This window comes from Hemitrygon akajei, chromosome 3 (assembly GCF_048418815.1).
Source record: "Hemitrygon akajei chromosome 3, sHemAka1.3, whole genome shotgun sequence".
NCBI classification, from domain to species: Eukaryota; Metazoa; Chordata; class Chondrichthyes; order Myliobatiformes; family Dasyatidae; genus Hemitrygon; species Hemitrygon akajei.
Genome location: NC_133126.1, coordinates 182,408,943 through 182,428,171, shown reverse-complemented (window position 1 = coordinate 182,428,171; position 19,229 = coordinate 182,408,943). Strand labels below are relative to the sequence as shown.

Genomic DNA, 19,229 nt, shown 5'->3' with positions numbered 1-19,229 from the left:
GGATCCATCTATCACCTACCATTTCTCGCTCCACACTTTCCCTCCACCTGGTCTAGTGACTCCAAACTCTACAATGTGGAAGACTAACTGCCCTCAGAAATGGGGGGGAGGGGGGTAATTAGGGATGGACAATAAAAGCCCACTTTGTCATTAATATTAACATCTTGTGAAAGACATTAAATAATGCACTTTGGATCTTCTTTCCAAATTAACAAATTTACCTCAGTTTTCACTCTTGCACAGAACATAGAACAATACATCACAATACTTGCTCTTCAGCCTGCAATGTTGTGCCAGTCCTTTAAGCTACTCCAAGAACCATCTAATCCTTCCTTCCCACATAGTCCTCAATCTTTCTGTCATCTATGTGTCAGTCTAACAGTTTCTTAAATGTGCCTTCCATCACCTACCATTTTCTAGGTAAAACAACCAGTACATACCACACACCTACCATTTTCTTGGGAAAATAACCTACTTTTGTCATCCCATTTATACTTCATCCAAACATCTTAGAGTTATACCTCCTCATATTAGCCATTTCCCCCCCAGGTAAAAATCTCTCGCTGTCCACTCTATTTACACCTCTTATCATCTTGTATACCTCTATCAACTCACTTCTCATCCTCCTTCAATCCAAAGAGAAAAGCCCAAGTCACTCAACTTATCCTCACAAGACATGCTCTCTAATCAAGGCAGCACCCTGGTAAGTGTCTTCTGCACCCCCTCTAAAGCTTCCATACCTTTTCTATAATAAGTGGAACAGATCTGAAAAGATTATTCCAAATATGGTCTAACCAGGATCTTGTAGAGCTACAGTATGATCTTAAAGCTCTTGAACTCAATTTCCCAACTAATAACAGCCAACACACCATACATCTTCTTTACCACTCTATCATCTTTCCATCATGCAGTCTCTCTTTTTCTCTCTTTCTTTCTCATTCATTTCTGAACATTTCAGTATCCATCTATTCAATCAGCTTTCATTTCTTCCGCCTAATTTGTTTTTGCCTGGCTCACCTTAGAGATAACTCCGAAACTCATGGCTGATGTTACGCTTCAGCACTGAGGAGTGTTGTGTTTTGGTAGAGGTAGCCTTTGAAAGAGCATTAAATCAACGCTCATTTGTCCTTATCACGACTTAAACTATCCCTCGGTACTCCTTTGAAAAAGAGCAAGGAAGCTCTTCCCTGGCCCTGGCCAATATTTATCTCTGAATCAACATCACTGAATTTGATTAGCCTGTCATTTTGTTATTGTTATTTCTGAGAAGTTGCTAAGTGTAAATTGCCTGTTGTGTTTCCTGTGCCGATGGGATTTTAAAATTAATTTATATGCTGTAAAACTTTTTGGAAAATCTTGAGATGTGTAAGAAATGAAAGGCTTTCCTTGCCTTCATTCTCTTTCTATCCAGGTAGAACATGTTATATGACATGCCAGCCTCCACCTGGTGTGAATGTCTCTCCAACTCTGTCTTACTGCTCCGCATGTTGCAGTTGTACCTTTGTACTGTCCAGCTCTGTTGCTCCATTCCTCCTAACTGCTGTAATGTTCTCACTCAATTCGTCTTCGACCATAAGACATAGGAGTAGAATTAGACCATTTGGCTCATCGAGTCTTCTCCACCATTCTATCATGGCTGATTCATTATCCCTCTCAAACCCATTCTCCTGCCTTCTCCCCAAAGTATTTGATGCCCTTACTAATCAAGAATCTATCAACCCCTGCTTGGAATGTACCCAGTGTCTTGGCTTCCACAGCCATCTGTGACAAGAATTCCACATTCGTTACCCTCTGGCTGAAGAAATTTCTCCTCATCTCTGTTCTAAAGGGATGTCTGGTACTAGACTTCCTCCGCTGTGGGAGAATCTTCTACACATCCATTCTATCTAGACCTTTCAATATTTGATAAGTTTCAATAAAACCCCCTCCAACCATTCTTTTAAAAACTGGCAAACACAGGCCCAGATCCATCAAACTCTCTTCACACCTTAACCCTTTCTTTCCTGGCATCATTCTTCTGAATCTCCTCTCCAATGTCAGCACATCCTATCTTAGATCAGGTGCCCAAACTGCTCACAATACTCCAAGTGCAGTCTGACTAATTCCTTATAATGCCTCAGAATCATGTCCATGATTTTATATTCCAGTTATCTCAAAATTAATGCCAATATTTCATTTGCCTTTCTTATCAACGCCTCATCCTACAAGATCATTTTTAGGCACCTTTTTTTTTGCCTTTTTCAAACCCATGGCATTTAACAAGTTAGAGGTCAGACTGACACTGAGGAAAATTTAAATTTTCTTGACGTATTACAGAACACCACCCACCCCCCGCTCTGCACTTTCTTTCCGCTATCATTTTTCTTTATGTTTCTCTACTCCTCTGTCTCCTTTCGAATTTTGTTTGCAGGTGAATAACATATGTCACACAGAATTGACAAACAAGAAGCAATACTGCTGAAGGGTCTTGGCCCAAAACCTCAACTATACTCTTTTCCATAGGTACTGCCTGGCCTGATGAGTTCCTCCAGCATTTTGTGTATGTCACACGGAACTGAAGCTTGTTATTACTAAGATCCTTCTAACAGACTTCGTAAAGTGATCTCTCCTTTCAGTTAGTCCTGACGAAGGGTCTTGGCCCGAAACGTCGATAGTTCCTATAGATGCTGCCTGGCCTGCTGTGTTCCACCAGCATTTTGTGTGTGTTGTTCATAAAGTGAGTTGCTTTACTTGTGGCTGGCTGCTCTGAATAACGACCACTGTCCGTTTACCACTACATTTTTTTTCCTTTGCAGATAGAAGTAATGGCACCGCCTGGCCAACCTATTGGATATGTCATTGAAAACTGGCACCCATTCCTGCCAACATTCACAGTTCAGAATGAGAATAGAGAGCCTGTTCTGAAGATCGGAGGCCCTTTCTGTGTCTGTGGCTGTGGTGACGTTGATTTCCAGGTATTATTTCTTTCCAAATTCCTTTCCTTACCTCCTGAATCTGTTCGTTTATTGCAGATTGGTAGCAGTGTTCCTCTTGACCCACGACCCCCAGTGTTTAAACAGAGACATTGAAAACTATGACAAAGGACAATATTCATCCCATTCTGCTCTTACCAGCTGAAAACCTAAACAGATTAATCTCAATCTTCAACAACAGGCAGGAACTGATCAGGTCTGCACAGAATCTAACAATGGTTCCTGTACACTCCACCCTTTATTACAGTGAGTTCCAGATTGCCATTATTCTTTCAGTTTGGATTCCATCCTTTTCCTTCATGACAATTATTTGCCCCTTTTCTTCCTCTGTCCTGACACCAATTAGTCTTCATGCTGCTCTTTCCACTGCTGTTTTACCCACCAACGTAAACGGGTGAAATCTTTTCTCTATCTAATACAAATAAATCTGATACTCTACCTGTCCTGCTGCATAAGTTCATTTCATAAAACCAGCTTCGGAACCATTGCTTCATCTTGGGCTTGAAATGTACTCATTAAAAAAAATGACCTTGAATGCATGAAAAGACCTACACTGTTGCACGATCAATGAACCAGTTGGTATCAGAGCGGTAGAGATCTCCCTGAATTTTCTACACTGTTGTTTGGATGCTTCTCAGAACTGGGCCTAGATATTTGTTCTTCTGCCTCCTTCTGGATGTTTCAAAACAGTAGTGCACTCTGAAGAATCTACAGTAATTATTTTTTTTTATCAATTAAACAAAATGGCTACAGTATCAATCTTTCCAGCATAATATTCTTTTACATGGCTGTGATTCTTTACCATTTCCCCACTCAGAAGTGTTCTCAATTCCCATAATTCCATGTATCATGATCTTCCATTTCTGATGGAGCGCTATGTAGGAGGGAAGAGTTAGATAAATCTCAGAGTTGGTTAAAAGATCAGCACAACATGGTGGTTTGAAGGGCCTGTACTATGCTAGGTTTTATGCTTTTTTTGTAAGCCATGTTTTGATAACAGTTGTAAAATATTCCATGTACCAATCATGGCCTTCAGTTAATCACATTTATATCCTAAGCTGCATGTACTGAACTATATCAAAGTCAGAAGTACATTTATTATTGAAGTATTTATATGCCACCATATACTAGCCTGAGATTCATTTTCTTGCGGGCAATCACGGTGGTGTAGCAGTAAATGCGATGCTATTACAGCTTGGATGTGGGAGTTCAGAGTTCTATTCCAATGCTGTTTGTAATGCATTTGTATGTCCTTCCTGTGAACGCATGGGTTTCCTCTAGGTGCTCCGAGTGCTCTGGTTTCCTCCAGCATTCCAAAGGTGTACCAGTTCGTAGCTTAATTGGTCACTGTAAATTGTCCCATGATTAGATTGGATTTAATTAGTTGAATTGCTGAAATGTGCAGCTCATTGAGCCATAAGGGCCTATTTCACAGTGTATCTCTAAATAAAATAACATAAATACAAAGAAACATAATAGAATCAAGGAAAAAACAAACATGACAGTGCCAAGCAAGCAGCCAATGTGCAAAAGAAGGCAAACTGGGCAAATGCAAAACAAGTAAATAAACAAGCAAGCAATAAATATCGAGAATCACGTTGTAGAATCTTTAAAAGTGAGTCCATAGGCTGTGCATCAGTTTAATGTTGGGGTAAGTGAAGTTATACCCTCTAGCTCAAGAGCCTGATGGTCGAGGGGTAATTAACTGTTCCTGAGCCTGCTGATGTGAGTAAGAAGCGAGCAGGCCTGGATGGTGGGTCCAACTCCTTTGTAACTATCCTGGTCCCTGTGCTTTTACATATTCACTTACTAACCCCTGCCTGCCAATATTGCCTCTCTGTTTACTGCTCCCCACCATGCTTGTCCAAATTCTCTCGAAGCACATTAGCAAGTCTACCCAGTGGAAATGTACTGCATCCAACCTGGATAAATTCTATCAACACCAAATCAGTTCCAAAATCCCTTGATCTAAAATCTCCCCTTCAGCCAGGCATTTATCTACTCACTAGTTCTTACCATTGATATTAATTTGAAGCTTACATTTGAGTTGTTTCTCCATCTTTACCTGGTCACCTATAATTACCTGCAGGACCACATCCTTTTATCTACTTGTGTCACTAAAGTTGATATGAACCATTATTACTGGTCATAATCTGAACACAGAGGGAATATTATATATAAATTCCATTTCATGATTATTTCTCCATTTGAGGACAGAATATCTATGTTCCTTGCAAGCCTGTAGTGGAAAAGTTAGGCAATGTTGCCATCTGCCACTCACAGCATCTCGAAATACTTGGCGTATCTTACAAAAGTAGGAATAAATGCAAGAGATTCCACAGATGCTGGAAATCTCGATCAACAGACACAAAATGCCAGAGGAACTCAGCAGGTCAGGCAGCATCTATGGAGGGGAATAAACAGTCAACATTACAAATTAAGACCCTTCTTTGGGGTAGACAGCTAATATTCTAGCTTTCTCTGTGTAAAAACACCTACCTCTGAAATCACCCATACACTTTGCTCCAAATACCTTAAAATTATGCCTCCTCATATTAGCCGTTTCCATCCTGGGAATAAGTTTCTGGCTATGCCTCTTATTATCTTGTACACTGCTATCAATTCTTCCCTTTTGCTCCTAGCTCACTCAAATTAGTTTCATAAAAGACCCTCTCTAGTCCAGGCTGCATCCTGGTAAATCTATTCTACACCCTCTCTAAAGCTTCCAGATCCTTGCTATAATGAGGTGGCCAGCACTGAACACAATATCCCAAATGTGGTCTAACCAGGGTTTTATGGAGCTGCAACATTACTTCATGGCTTTTGAACTCAATACCCTGACTAATGAATACCATGACATCATATGCCTTCTTAACCACCTTATAATCTTGCATGGCAACTTAGAGAAATTTATGGACATGGACCCCAAGATCCCCCTATTCCTCCACACTGCTAAGATTCCTGCCATTAAACCTCTATACTTCCTTCAAATTTGACTACCAGTTAATCACTTCACACTTCTTTGGGCTGAACTCTATCTGCCACTTCTCAGCCCAGTTCCACACCCTGTCAATGTCCCATTGTAACCTACTACACTATCCACAATGCCACCAACCTTCATGTCAGCTGCAATCTTCAGAACTCACCTTTCCACTTCCTATTCCAGTTCAGAAGAATGAGAGTTAGTCTCATTGGAGCATAAAGTTCACTGAGAGTGGGATCGGGCTGATAGGTTTGTTCCCATGCCTAGAGAGGTTAGAACTAGGGAGGAGAACATCATTTTTGTGGAAGAGTAAAGGGGAAAATTCATTGCTGTTATCAGGAAAACTTCTAAATAAAGTGTTGTGGATGTTCAATAGCAGCAAACATTCAAGCCTTAGAAAACTTTTGAACACCCAGATCTCTCCTTGAAAGTCAGCCTGACCTGTATCATCAGCCATAATTTATTGAAAGTGAAATGGGCTTGAGGGAAGAAAGATTTACTCCTGCTCCATGTAAAGACTTGAACCATTTATGAGGTGATACTTTTGTGAAATGTAAATACCATATCAAATAAGAAGGCTCCACAATGCATAGTTAAAACTGGACAACACATCCCCAGCACCAGCCTTTCCGCCATCAAGGACATAAACAGAAAGGTGCTGGAAAAAGCCCAGTAACATCTTGAAGAATTCCACCCACCCTGCTCATGGTCTGTTTGCCCCACTCCTGTCAGGGGAAAAGCTAAGCAGCATCCACACCAGCAGCACTAGACTCAAAAACAGTTACTTCCGCAAGCCATCAGGCAGACCAACGCCTCCAGTCATTACCACATCCCCCACCACCACTCCTTCATCATTTCCTGTCGGAGTTTCCTTATGTACAGACACTCCTGTGCCTAGCATCACTTTATGTACAGACAAACAGACCATGTACATAACTTAATCTTGTGTATTTATATTTATTTTGTTTTTTATTTTGTTGTTTTTGTTTATTGTGTTTTCTTTTTGCTGCATCAGATCTGAAGTAACAAATTTCATTCCCCTTTACACTTGTGTACTGAAGAATGACAATAAACAATCTTCTCTTAAATTTTGAAATTGATCTAGCTTTCATTTTTATTCTCTCATAATAGGTTACAAACCTTGATGGAACAGAAACAGTTGGCACAATCACAAAGCAATGGACTGGATTGATGAAAGAAATGTTCACAGACGCAGATAACTTTGGGATCCAATTCCCCATGGATCTAGATGTGAAAGTGAAAGCAGTTTTGCTCGCTGCCACCTTCTTAATTGTAAGTATTAACAAATCAGTACAGCACGTCTTTGAATTCTCATTGGTTCTAATCACCAAATCTATTCTCTAACCATTGGTTCATCCCATCTTCTTTCTGAGACTGACAGGACAGCTTACAAACTTGATGCAGTATCTCACCTAGGGATGAACTTTAATCCAATTCCAGTTGGACAATGTACTTTCCCTCCTGTAATATTATCTATTTCTGTCCATTCATCAGCTCATCAGCTGTTGAAATCCTCATACATTGTTCATCTGCAGACTCAATTCATCATGCACAGTCCTTCAGACTCCAGTGTTCAACACTCTTTAAGCTAAAGCTCACCATGAACTTTGCTGCCAGTAACTTGAAATTATACAAGTCTTGCTAACTTGATGTCCCAGTGCTTTGTCCATCATTAGCTGCATTCCAACAGCACCACTATTCTCCATACTCAAGTTCTTAGTCACCAGGGGGATATGAGTATTCTTTTCTTGTGTATCCCATATAATATATGAGACCTGATGGGGAGCCTTAAGTCTTGGAAAGACAGCAGTCATTTCTTCTTTTATTTCTCTTAAACTTTGAACAGGTGTATAAGTTGCTGCAACATTTTACAATGTTTAAAGTGCTTCATGAAAGTGTATTCCTGTTCTATTGATCCAGATATGGCAAAGCTATTTCCCATGGTAGGGGAGGCTAGGACAAAAGGGCATGACTTCAGGATTGAAGGACGCCCATTTAGAACTGAGACACGGAGAAACTACTTTATTCAGAGGGTGGTAAATCTGTGGAATTTGTTGCCGTGAGCAGCTGTGGAGGCCAAGTCATTGGGTGTATTTAAGGCAGAGATGGATAAGTTCTTGATTAGCCGGGGCATCAAAGGGTATGGGGTGAAATCAGGGGAGTGGGGATGACTGGATGAAGTGGATCAGCCCATATTGAAAGGTGGGGCAGACTCAGTGGGCTGAATGGCCAACTTCCGCTCCTATGTCTTATGGTCTTATATCTAAACCCAGAAAGATCCACAAAATATTTTGAACGCTGAACATTGTAAAGAGATAAGAATGAGCAAGCATAAACTGAGAAGGGGTGGAGCAAGAGTGGGCAAGTGGTAGGTGGATCTAGGTGAGGAGAAGGGGTGAGTTAATTTTGTATTCCAAACTTGATCTCCCAAAGTGAGGCACTTCAGGCTTTTCCAAATTGAACTCCATCTACCACATTTCTGCCCAATTCTGCATCCTGCCTATGTTTCTTTGTGACCTACGACAACTTTCTACACTATCTACAACACCTCCAACTGTTGTGTCAACTACAAACTTAGCAACCAACCCCTTCACTTACTCATTCAAATCATTCACAAAAATCATAAAGAGCAGAATAAAGAGGTAAAACACGATACAACATTAAACAGAAATCAAATGTAAATGAAAGAAGTAGGTAAAGACTTGATTTCCTTCTCATTTCCAGGCTCAGAATCACCATTCAAATGAATAGGAATTCAACACCATGTCATTTCTATCAAGAATTATGGAAGCTTACTGCATCCACAATTAATACAAATTGTAACCGGCTTTCGCAATGGCTATTGAAGTTCTTTGCAGACAGTCACACTATGGCCACAAAATACTCTCGGTGACCACTTAAATAGGTTCCCCTGAACAGCTGCTCATTAATGCAAATATCTAATCAGCCAACCATGTGACGGCAGATCAATCTTTAAAAGTATGCAGACCTGGTCAAGAGGTTCAGTTGTTGTTCAGACTAAAACCTCAGAATGGGGAAGGAATGTGATCTAAATGACTTTGAACGTGGAATTATTATAGGTGATTTGAGTATCGCACAAATTACTGATCTCTTGGAATTTTTACACTGGAATTCTTTAAAGTTTACAAGAGACTTGAGTGAAAAACAAAAAATAATGTCCAGTGAGCAGCAGTTCTGTGGTCAAAGATATCTAGTTAATGAGAGAGGTCAGAGGAGAATGGCCAGATTGGCTCAAGCTGACAGGAAGTCAACAGTAACTCGAAGAAGCATGAGTTGCAACAGTGATGTGCAGAAGAACATCTCTCTGAATACCCAACGCATCAAATCAGCAGCAGAAGACCATGAACATGCTCTCATTGACCACTTCATTAGGAACAGGAAGTACCTAGTAAAGTGGCCACTGAATATATATTTGCATATTGAAATCAAATCATTAGAAAGAGGTGACATAGGGTCAGAAGGTGCTGAGCTAAGGAAATGGAAGGGTATGCAGACCCCCCAAACAGTAGTAAAGATGTTGTCTACAATTACAACAGGAGATAGAAAAATACATGCCAAAAGGGCAATCTTACAATAGTTGTGGGGAATTTCAATATGCATGTACATTCAGAAAAGGATTTTGGCTGTCAAAGGGTGAATTTCTAAAATGCACATGAGATGGCTTTTTAGAGCAGCTTGTGGTTGAGCCCACCTGGCGATCAGCTATTCTGGATTGGGTGTTGTGCAATGAACCAGAATTGATTTGAGAGCTGGCTAGTACTTTTTCTTTTGTAATAGCAATGACACTCACGGACCTCTGGCACATTGCTAATTTTTTGCACAGTGAAGGCAGATACAAAGTATCTATTAAGTTCATCTGCAATTTCTTTGTCCCTATTACTACCTCACCAGCATCATTTTCCAGTGTTCCAATATCACTTGCCTTTTGCTCTTTATATAACCAAAAAAAAAAATTTGGTATTCTGCTTTATACTATTGGCTAGTTTTCTCTCATATTTCACCTTTTCCCTTTTTACTGTTTTTTAGTTGTTTTTTGTTGGATTTTAAAAGCTCCCTAATCATCCAAATTCCCACTCACTTTTGCTACCCATGCTGGTATCCTCCTCCAATCCACCTGGGCAAGCTCCTCTCTCTCATGCCTCTGTAATTCTCTGTATTCCATAGCAATACTGACAAATGTAACTTGTACTTCTCCCTCTCAAATTGCAGAATGAATTCAATCATATTATGATCACTGCCTCCTAATGGTTCCTTTAATTAAGCTCCCTAATTAAATGGGTTATACACAACACCCAATCTAAGATAGCCTTTCTCTAAATAGGCAAAAGCACAAGATGCTCTAAAAAGCCATCTCATAGACATTCAACAAATTCCCTCTCTTGTGATCCAACACCAACATGATTTTCAAAATCCCCTTGCATATTGAAGTCCCCCATTACAACAGTGACATTATCCTTATTACATGCCTTTTACAGCTTCCTTTGCAATCTCAATCCCAAATCTTGGATACTATTTGGAAGCCTATATATGATTCCCATAATTTTGTTAACCCTTGCAGTTTTTTAACTCGACCCACAAAGATTCAGTATTCTCTGACCCTACATCACCTCTTTATAAAGATGTAATTCCATCTCTTAACAACAGAGTCACACCACCACCTATGCTTTCCTGTCTGTCCTTCTGATACAAAGTATAACTTTTATCAGCTACAACTCAGTGATGCCCACAACATCATGTCGACCAATCCGTAATCGCCCTGCGAGTTCATTTACCTTATTCCAAATGCTATGCACATTTAAATACAGCACCATCAGTCCTGCATTCTTTGTCCTTTTGAATTTTGCCTCTGTGGTACTATTTAACTTTTTGCTCTGTCTGCATTTGGGCCCAATCATTGGTTTGTCCTTCCTTACATTCAAAATACTCCGATCATCTACTTGTAAACCTGCTGACTCATCCTCAGGTCTATCATACTGGTTCCCATCCCCCTGCCATATTAGTTTAAACCACTCTTAACAGCTCCAGTAAATCTGCCCGCAAGAATATTGGTCCTTCTCGGATTCAAGTGCAAACCATCCCTTCTGTGCAGGTCCCATCTGACCCAGAAGAGGTCCCAATTATCCAGAAATCTGAATCCCTGATCCCTTCTCCAATTCTTCAGCCACGCATTTTTCTGCCAGCTTGTTCGATTCCTATCCTCACTGTCGTGTGGCACAGACAGCAATTCTGAGATTATTACCTTTGAGGTCCTGCTTCTCAGCTTTCTTCCTAACTCTCTGTTGTCTTTTTTTCAGGACCTCCTCCCTTTTTCTAGCTATGTCATTGGTACCAATATGCACCACGACTTCTGGCTGCTCACCCTCCCTTTTCAGGATATTGGGGACGTGTCCAGAAACATCTTGGACCCTGCACCCGGGAGGCAAATTACCATCCTTGTTTCCTTTTCTTGTCTACAGAATTGCCTATCTGTCCCACTGACCATAGAGTCCCATATTACTGCTGCCATCTTCTTCAGTTCCTTACCCTTCTGATCTTCTGTACGTTTTATTCTGTATTGGTTCGTACTTGGGCAATCAGACTGAGGTGGAGCTGGAAACCTTTACTGAAGGTGGTAACTCACAACTAAATCCCAGTGACTAGCTACACTCTTGTACATTGCACATTTGAGTGCTCAGTTCCTGAAGGAGCACTGCTCTCGGATATACTGCAAAACAGATGAGCTTTCCCGCAGTTTAAATACAATTCTTTGTAACCATAGCAGCTTCCATCAGTAATTACACAATTATTTGGACTTCTTAAAAGGCAGCTTTGTAATTCCCAGCACAGCTGCATATGTGAGACATCAAAACAACTACTCACAATAACATCAGCCATGGAAGCAGAATTCGGCCACTCTGCTCCACAAACATTCTCAGAAACTGGTTTTAAAGCTTGTGACTTGCCTGTTGATCTAACCAAGTATTCATTTGTTATTTAAGTGGCTTATCTCACTGCTGATCCAGTGAAGCTTTTGTCATTACATTTCTCTGCAGATGAGCTGAGAACAAGCATTGGCATCTGATACCTAATTTATCCTGACCATGACAGCAGTCCAAATAATTTAAGGGGGGTGTTTACAGAGTAATCCTGCTGCTCTGCGAATTAGAATTACAAATGTGTTAGATCATGTGGCATATCAATGGTTCGATTATCTGCCATTTGTTGTGGCAATTGTGAAATGGACATCAGCTAGTTGCAATTATGCTCTATCCCCTGAAGAAAAATACTTCGAGACATTTCTCGATGGCATAAAATCATTATTGCTATTCTCGGCCTTGTTGATCTCTGCATAGGAGGAGATCCCAAAATTTACAACAAAGGATTAAGTATTTTCCATGACCTATTGTAGACATTTTTTTTACATATTACAGAGATTCAAGGATGCTAAATTGCAATTCTTTGGACTTTTCCTGGTAAACGTTTCATTAATTTCAATCATCATTGCTGGGAAATGTTCCCCTTTGGTTCATTCATGTCCTTATGTTATATGGAGGGGTGGGTCAGGGCTTGGAAGGAAATAGGCCAAACACAGGCAAGTGAAGCTCGCTTGGTGGGTACCATGATTGGCATGGACTCAGTGGGCCTGTGATGTATTGTTCTACGATTCTGCAAGGGAAAAGTTGGCATCTGTACACTCAAGAGCAATTAGGGACAGACAATAAATGGGTTGCCAATGGCACCCAGATCAACACTTAACTTAAGTCACCTGAGAGCAAACTAATAGATCAGCATGACTGGCTGACTCACCTAAACTGAATTAAGTTTCCCTTGAAGCCAATGGAAAGTGTAATAGAGTTATACAGCACAAAAATAAGCCCTTCTATTCACCATGTCTGTAACAACCTTTGAGCTGCCATCTGTATTAATTACATTTACTCACACTTGATCTGGCAATACAAGTGGTTGTCTAAATACATAGAACATAGAACATTACAGCACACTACAGGCACTTCGGCCTACAGTGTTGTACCATCTTTTAACCTACTCTAAGAACAATCTAACCCTTAACTCTCACCAGACCTGAATCTGGCACTCAGCAGATTGTGGACCTCATGCTTCATCCAGGGCTTCTGGTTGGGGAAAACTCCAAATGGTTTTCTAGGAACTCACTAATCTACAACTGTCTTTATAGTCTGTGACAACCATGGTGTATTCATTCAGATCTTCTGATGCGACCTTGAGCATGCCCAGTCCACTGTCTCGAATCAATTCCATAGCTGTTCTTCTGCCTGCTACAACAACCTCTTTGTTGTCCTTATCTCTGGAGCTTTGCTCTTTAGTCCTTTGCCTGTCTACAGGCAAGAGAAGGACAACCAAGTGATCAGATGTCCTAAAATGTGGTCTAGGGATGGAACGGTGGGCATTCCTAATTGTAGTATAGTAATGGTTGAGTGTGTTTGGACATCTGGTGCGGCAGGTTGTATACAGGCAGTCCCTGGGTTACGAACAAGTTCCGTCCCTGAGTCCATCTTTAAGTCGGATTTGTACGTAAGTCGGAACAGGTACATCTGGTATTATTTAGCGTCAGTTAGTCAAACATTTGTCTTAGTATATAGTATATATTTTACCTGTCTATGCATATAAAGCACTTAAGAAACTTATGTATTCCAATAATTAAACCACTGCGTTGCTTAGTAATAATTGTAGCTTTCATCGGGGCAAGGCCTTTCACATGCTCCATTATTCTCACTTTATCCTTTACCTGTATCCTTTAAAGTTGTTCCGATCGTTGACTGACTGTAGCCTAAAGCTTTTCCAATGACCAATGGTGCTTTACCTCTTTCCAATCGCTTTATTATTTCCACTTTATTTTCAATTGTGATTGTTTTCCGTCAATGGAACTGAAAACTGCGGATTTTATGTTCTATCGCTGAGCAGCAGTGAACTGTCTGATTGGCCTGTCAGAGTTCTCTTTAGGAACTAGTTGACTTGGTCAGCATTTCTGATCTGGCTATTGTTCACAAACTTCTTAACAAAAAAAATGCAGCAGGAGCCACCGGTGACAGGCCTTGTGCTGCTCCGGGTCCTAAAAAATCCACCTGCACTGAGACAAGTTAAATGGGACAAGTGGGGGCAGTGCTGACTGGAAAAGCGGGGGGGGGGTCAGAGTGAATCTTGCTAAGAAAGATTTAAGCCAAGTACAAAGTTACACACTCAACACAGTGTTAATGGCAACAACTTAAAATGGTGGACGGCGTTGTGATCTGACTTAAAATATTGGACGGTGTTCTCACTCTGTAAGTACAAGTTGTCCGTAAGACGAACGTTCGTAACTCGGGGACTGCCTGTGCTGATGATAATTGGGCAGAGATTTTGTCAAGGAAGTCTGATTGAAGTCTTTAACTATAATTTGAAGTGTCTCAGGGTTGGCTGTTTGTTGCTTGGTGATGGCAGTGTTCAATGTCTTGAGTGCCTGATTAATGTCATTTTCTGGCAGTTTGTAAACTGCAGTCAGGATCACGGAGGAGAACTTTCTCAGTAAGTAGAATGGTCAGCATTTAATCATTAGATTGTCCAGGCTGGGTGGAACAAAAGTGCAACAAGACTACAATGTTCGAGCACCACAAATAGTTTATCATAAAACACACTTCTCCACCTTTTGCCTTCTCCGAATCATCAGTCTAGTCTATCTTGTGCATCGAAAAAGTCTTTCAGTCCTACTGACATATGCGATGTGTTTGGAGCAAGCCATGTCTCTGTGAAACGGAGATTACATCACAATAATCTAGTCTATTCAGTATAAAAACATGAATTAGTTTTTCAATATCATTATGTGACAGAAATTGATGGACCTTTGCAATCCGTCTTAAGAACAGACATGCTACTGTATATTAGGTTTAAGGAGTTTTTCCAAAACTTAGATTGTTTCCTCTAGGACATTGGAAATTGAGAGGTGACCTGATATATGTATATAAAATTATGTGACATAGGCAGTGCAGATGGTTAGTACCTTTCTTCCAGAGGTGGAAGGTGTTCTTAAAAATCTAAATTCACTACCACTTAATCCCTCCCAGTCACTGGCCTTCACTGGAGCAACTTAGTGCCCACTACGCCACTGGCTTTTTCTGGAAAATTCCTCAATATCTGGCATCACATTAGTAGCTTCCTTTTGGTTTTCATTACTGTCAGTCACGAAAGTCCCAAATGGAGAGTCAGGAATACCATCGGACTCAGATGTCGAAGGATTCTTCATTGTTGCTTTCATAACAGTTTTGTTTTACCAGTCAGAGTGGTTAGCTCTGAGCTGAACCCCCAAACCTGGAGGACTGGTGGACCACTCTTAGTCTGCCTCTACCCTTTGACCTGTTTGGCATGGGTGACCCTACCAAGAGCCAAAGCAGAAAGCCCTGACTCCATTCAACATAGGTCTCTGAGTCATTGAGGCATGCAAGCCTCCAGACACTATGACAAGATTGTGGTCCTCTTGTAGGTCATTGGAATAAATAAAGAAAGAATCACTGTAGCAGATCCAGCAAAGAACCAGATACAACAAATTAAAGAAAAATGCATGATGAGGATAGGCCACAACAACTTTGCAATCCCATGGAGATTTGAAGAAGTATACAGCATTAGAATGGAGACCAAACCATGAAACTCAACTTTGGGACTTAAGGTTGTGTATAGAAATCAGGAGAGCATATTAGACTGGAGCAGAAATAACATCTCCTCCTTGTTGGCATTCAGCATAGTTGCACCTCATGGATGTGTGTTTAGTCCACTGCTCTGCTCTCCCAACATTCATAACGGTGTGGCTGCAAACAGCTCAAACTCCATCAATAAATTTGTCAATAACACGTGTTGTTGGCAGAATCGCAGGTGGTGTCAGCAAGTTAAACAGGAGTGGAATAGATCAGCTGGTTGAGTTGTGTAATAATAACAGCATTGTACTCGATGTCAGTGAGACCAAGGAAATGATTGTGGACTTCTGAAAAGGGGAAGCCGGGAAAATGTACCAATCCTCATCGAGGGGTTAGCATTGGAAAAAGAGAGCAGCTTCAAGTTCCTGGATGTCAACATCTCTGAAGATTTATCCTAGGCCAAACATATTGATGCAGTTACAAAGAAGACATGCCAACAGCTGTATTTCAGTAGGATTTGAGTTTTCTATGTCACCAAATACTCCAGCAAAGTTCTATAGATGTACTCTGAAGAGCATTCTGAATGGTCGCGTCATCTCCATCTTGCCCAATATACAGGATCAGAAAATGCTGCAGATCTCCATCATAGGCACAAACCTCCCTACCATTGAGTTCAACTTCAAGAAGTCTTGAAGGCAGCATCTATCATTAAGGATCCTCACCATCCAGGACATGCCCTTGTCTTATTGCTACCATCAAGAAGGAGATACCGGAGCCTGAAGACACACACTCAACATTTTTGAACAGCTTCTTCCCCGCCACCATCAGATTTCTGAACAGACTACAAACCCATGAACACTACCTCATTTTTTCCTCTCTTTTTGCACTATTTAATTTTCATAATTCTTACTGTAGCATAGTTACAACCCACAAATGGTCAGTTACACCTCTTCCTCAGAAAGCACGTGAGGTACACTGCTCCTCAGTAAAAATGCTGATACTGCATAAGTTCAATTTGAAGCAGCAGGATAAATGTGTGATTAAAGTCAACGGACAGTTATAAACCATCTTCTGGAAGAAGTCAGTGGGTCAAGTAGTGATATGGTAGCCTGGTGGTTAGTGTGGCACTTTACAACGCCAGTTCAATTCCCACCACTCTCTGTAAGTAGTTTCTAAGCTCTCCCCATGACCATGTGGGTTTCATCCCAGTGCACCAGTTTCCTCCCACGTTCCAAAAACATACGGGTTAGCAGGGGTTAGAAAGTTGTGGGCATGCTATGCTGGTTCCAGAAACATGCTGACACCTCTGGGCTGTCCTCGCACATCCTGACACTGCATTGGTCAGTGATGCAACTGACACATTTCTCTGTTTGTTTTGTTATTCCAAAGTTCTTGTGACAAATAATGCTAATCTATATCATTGTCCATCTGTGGAAGGAAAAGAATTGCTGACATTTCAGGTCAAAGCCCGGCGTCAGGATGCAGGGCAGCATAAAACACTGACATTTTCTAACCCCACAGACGCTGCTTGACCTTCTGAGTTTATCTTGAAGTGGAAAAACTTGCAGACGCTTAAGAAAGCAAATGATATGTAAGCCTTCATTAGTCGAGGAACTGAATTCTATAAAGCTCTGGTCAGAGCACACATAGAGTATTGTGTTCTGTTCTGGTCGTCTCATTATAGGAAGCATGTGGAAGCTTTAGAAAGGGTGCTGAGGATGCTGCCTGGATTGGAGAGCATATATGGTGAGGATATGTTGAGTGAAGTAGGGCTTTTCTCTTTGGAGAGAAGAAGAAGAAGTGACTTGATAGAGGTATACAAGATGATAAGAGGCATAGATCAAGTGGACAGCCAGTACCTGGTTAATACGAGGGGGGCATAACTTTAAGATGTTTGGAAGGAAGTTTGGGGGATGTCAGAGGTAAGGTTTTTCACAAAGTGAGTAGAAGGTGCATAGAATCCTCTGCCGGGTGTGGTGATTCAGGCAAATGCAGCAGAACCATTTAAAAGGCTCTGAGATGGGCACATGGATGAAGGGAAAATGGAAGGCTATGTGGGAGGGAAGGATTAGCTTGCTCTTAGACTGATTAAAAGGTCAGCACAACATTGTCGGCTGAAGAGCCTCCACTGGGCTGTACTGTTTTATGTTCTATGCAGATTGTGTTGTGCTCAGTCCTGTTTCTGCAGTGTCTTGTACCTCCACTAGAGGTTATAAGGCTGAATTACAACCATATATCGAATGCCTGAAAGAACATTGAAAGCGTGATAACGAGAACCATGAAATCTAAATAGTGTGGATTAAATATTGTAGTGAATTATATTTAGAGTTTTCACACAATTCTCTTTAGTCTGAAGGACTGTGAGGATTTAAATGATTTATTACGTCTCATCAAATTATGTACACTGTAATGCTGATTAACCTGAACTCTTGGGGAAGTATGCTTTTTTTTAAAACAGATTTTGGTCAGTTAAATTTAATTGGAATTATTTTTTCCCCCACAGGATTTTTTGTACTTTGAGAAAAGCGGTTAATGAACAAAGATTTTTCGAACTATGAAACAATCTCTGCTGTAAGTACTTAAGCTCATTTCCATCTTTGTTTTGCTTTGTAGAACTTAAGTTCTTGGCAATTCCACAGACAATTACTAATGTTTTTTTTTTCATTATTTTAATTACAGGGATTGAAACAGATTGCAAAGATAATACTAATTCTTCAACATCGTTTGAGTAATGTGAATCACTGATATGAAACTGAACAAGTCAGTTGAAGCACATCCAACCAGCCTGATGGATTCTGTAAAATTAGGTAGAATTTCACAGAGCGGTCTGCAGCACAGAATATTCCAAAATGCCTTAAGCATTAGAGACTTTAAGCAGGAGTGTGGAGAAATAGAAAACTTGCCTTTTAGTTCTTCTCAAGGATCAATTTTGATATGCTAACAAAACTATGATAAATTGCACTATTTTCTCTCTTGAGCTACTCCAAGAAAGTATACATAAAAATATAATATTCAGAACTATGCAGAAGTCTTAGATATATATATATATAAACACCTAGCGTGCCTAACACTTTTGCACAATACTGTATGTATTTCTATTTGTGGAATTTTAGAATATATTTTCAAATATGATAAAACCATGAAAAATATGTAAAATGTATAGTAAATTTACTTAACGTCAGCTTTTTGTCTAAATAACATGCCTCAATGATTATGAATTTTATGATAATGCCTTTTCTAAACTATTTTCCTACCTTCCGTAGGCAATTTAGTAACTTAATAAATATCAGACTATCAAATCTATTTCTGTGTTTTTATTATGGCTATAGAAATTCAGAACTCAGTGTCTGGGTTCATTGATTGCTAGACTTGAGTGAAGCTCCTTGTATTTGTAGAAGCGCGATGTGCTTAATATATGCCTTTAAAATATCTGAACATTCACTTTGTTTTCTAACTAGCCAAAACCTGAAGCTTTTATTTAAACATTAAATGGAAGTAAAGCAGTTGAAGTAGCGCAACGTTTCCAGGGGAACTTTGGAGAGGTCCGTTCACACACAGCAAGCATAATGGCCATTGTAAAGTCACAGCCTGAAGAGGAATTCCAAAAGTAGATTT

At 40.3% G+C, this 19,229-nt stretch overlaps 1 protein-coding gene across 2 annotated transcripts in view; it reads left to right on the top strand.

The window, feature by feature from the left end:
• The window catches only part of LOC140725707 (phospholipid scramblase 1-like), a 66,163-nt gene extending 47,250 nt beyond the window's left edge, over positions 1-18,913 (top strand). For both annotated transcript variants that reach the window (XM_073041547.1, XM_073041548.1), the window contains exons 6-9: positions 2,796-2,954; positions 7,087-7,248; positions 18,118-18,185; positions 18,294-18,913. In XM_073041547.1, the coding sequence (XP_072897648.1) occupies positions 2,796-2,954; positions 7,087-7,248; positions 18,118-18,147 (351 nt within the window). In that variant the 3' untranslated portion in view covers positions 18,148-18,185; positions 18,294-18,913. The remainder of the gene's footprint in view (positions 1-2,795; positions 2,955-7,086; positions 7,249-18,117; positions 18,186-18,293) is intronic.
• Positions 18,914-19,229: the final 316 nt, after the last annotated feature.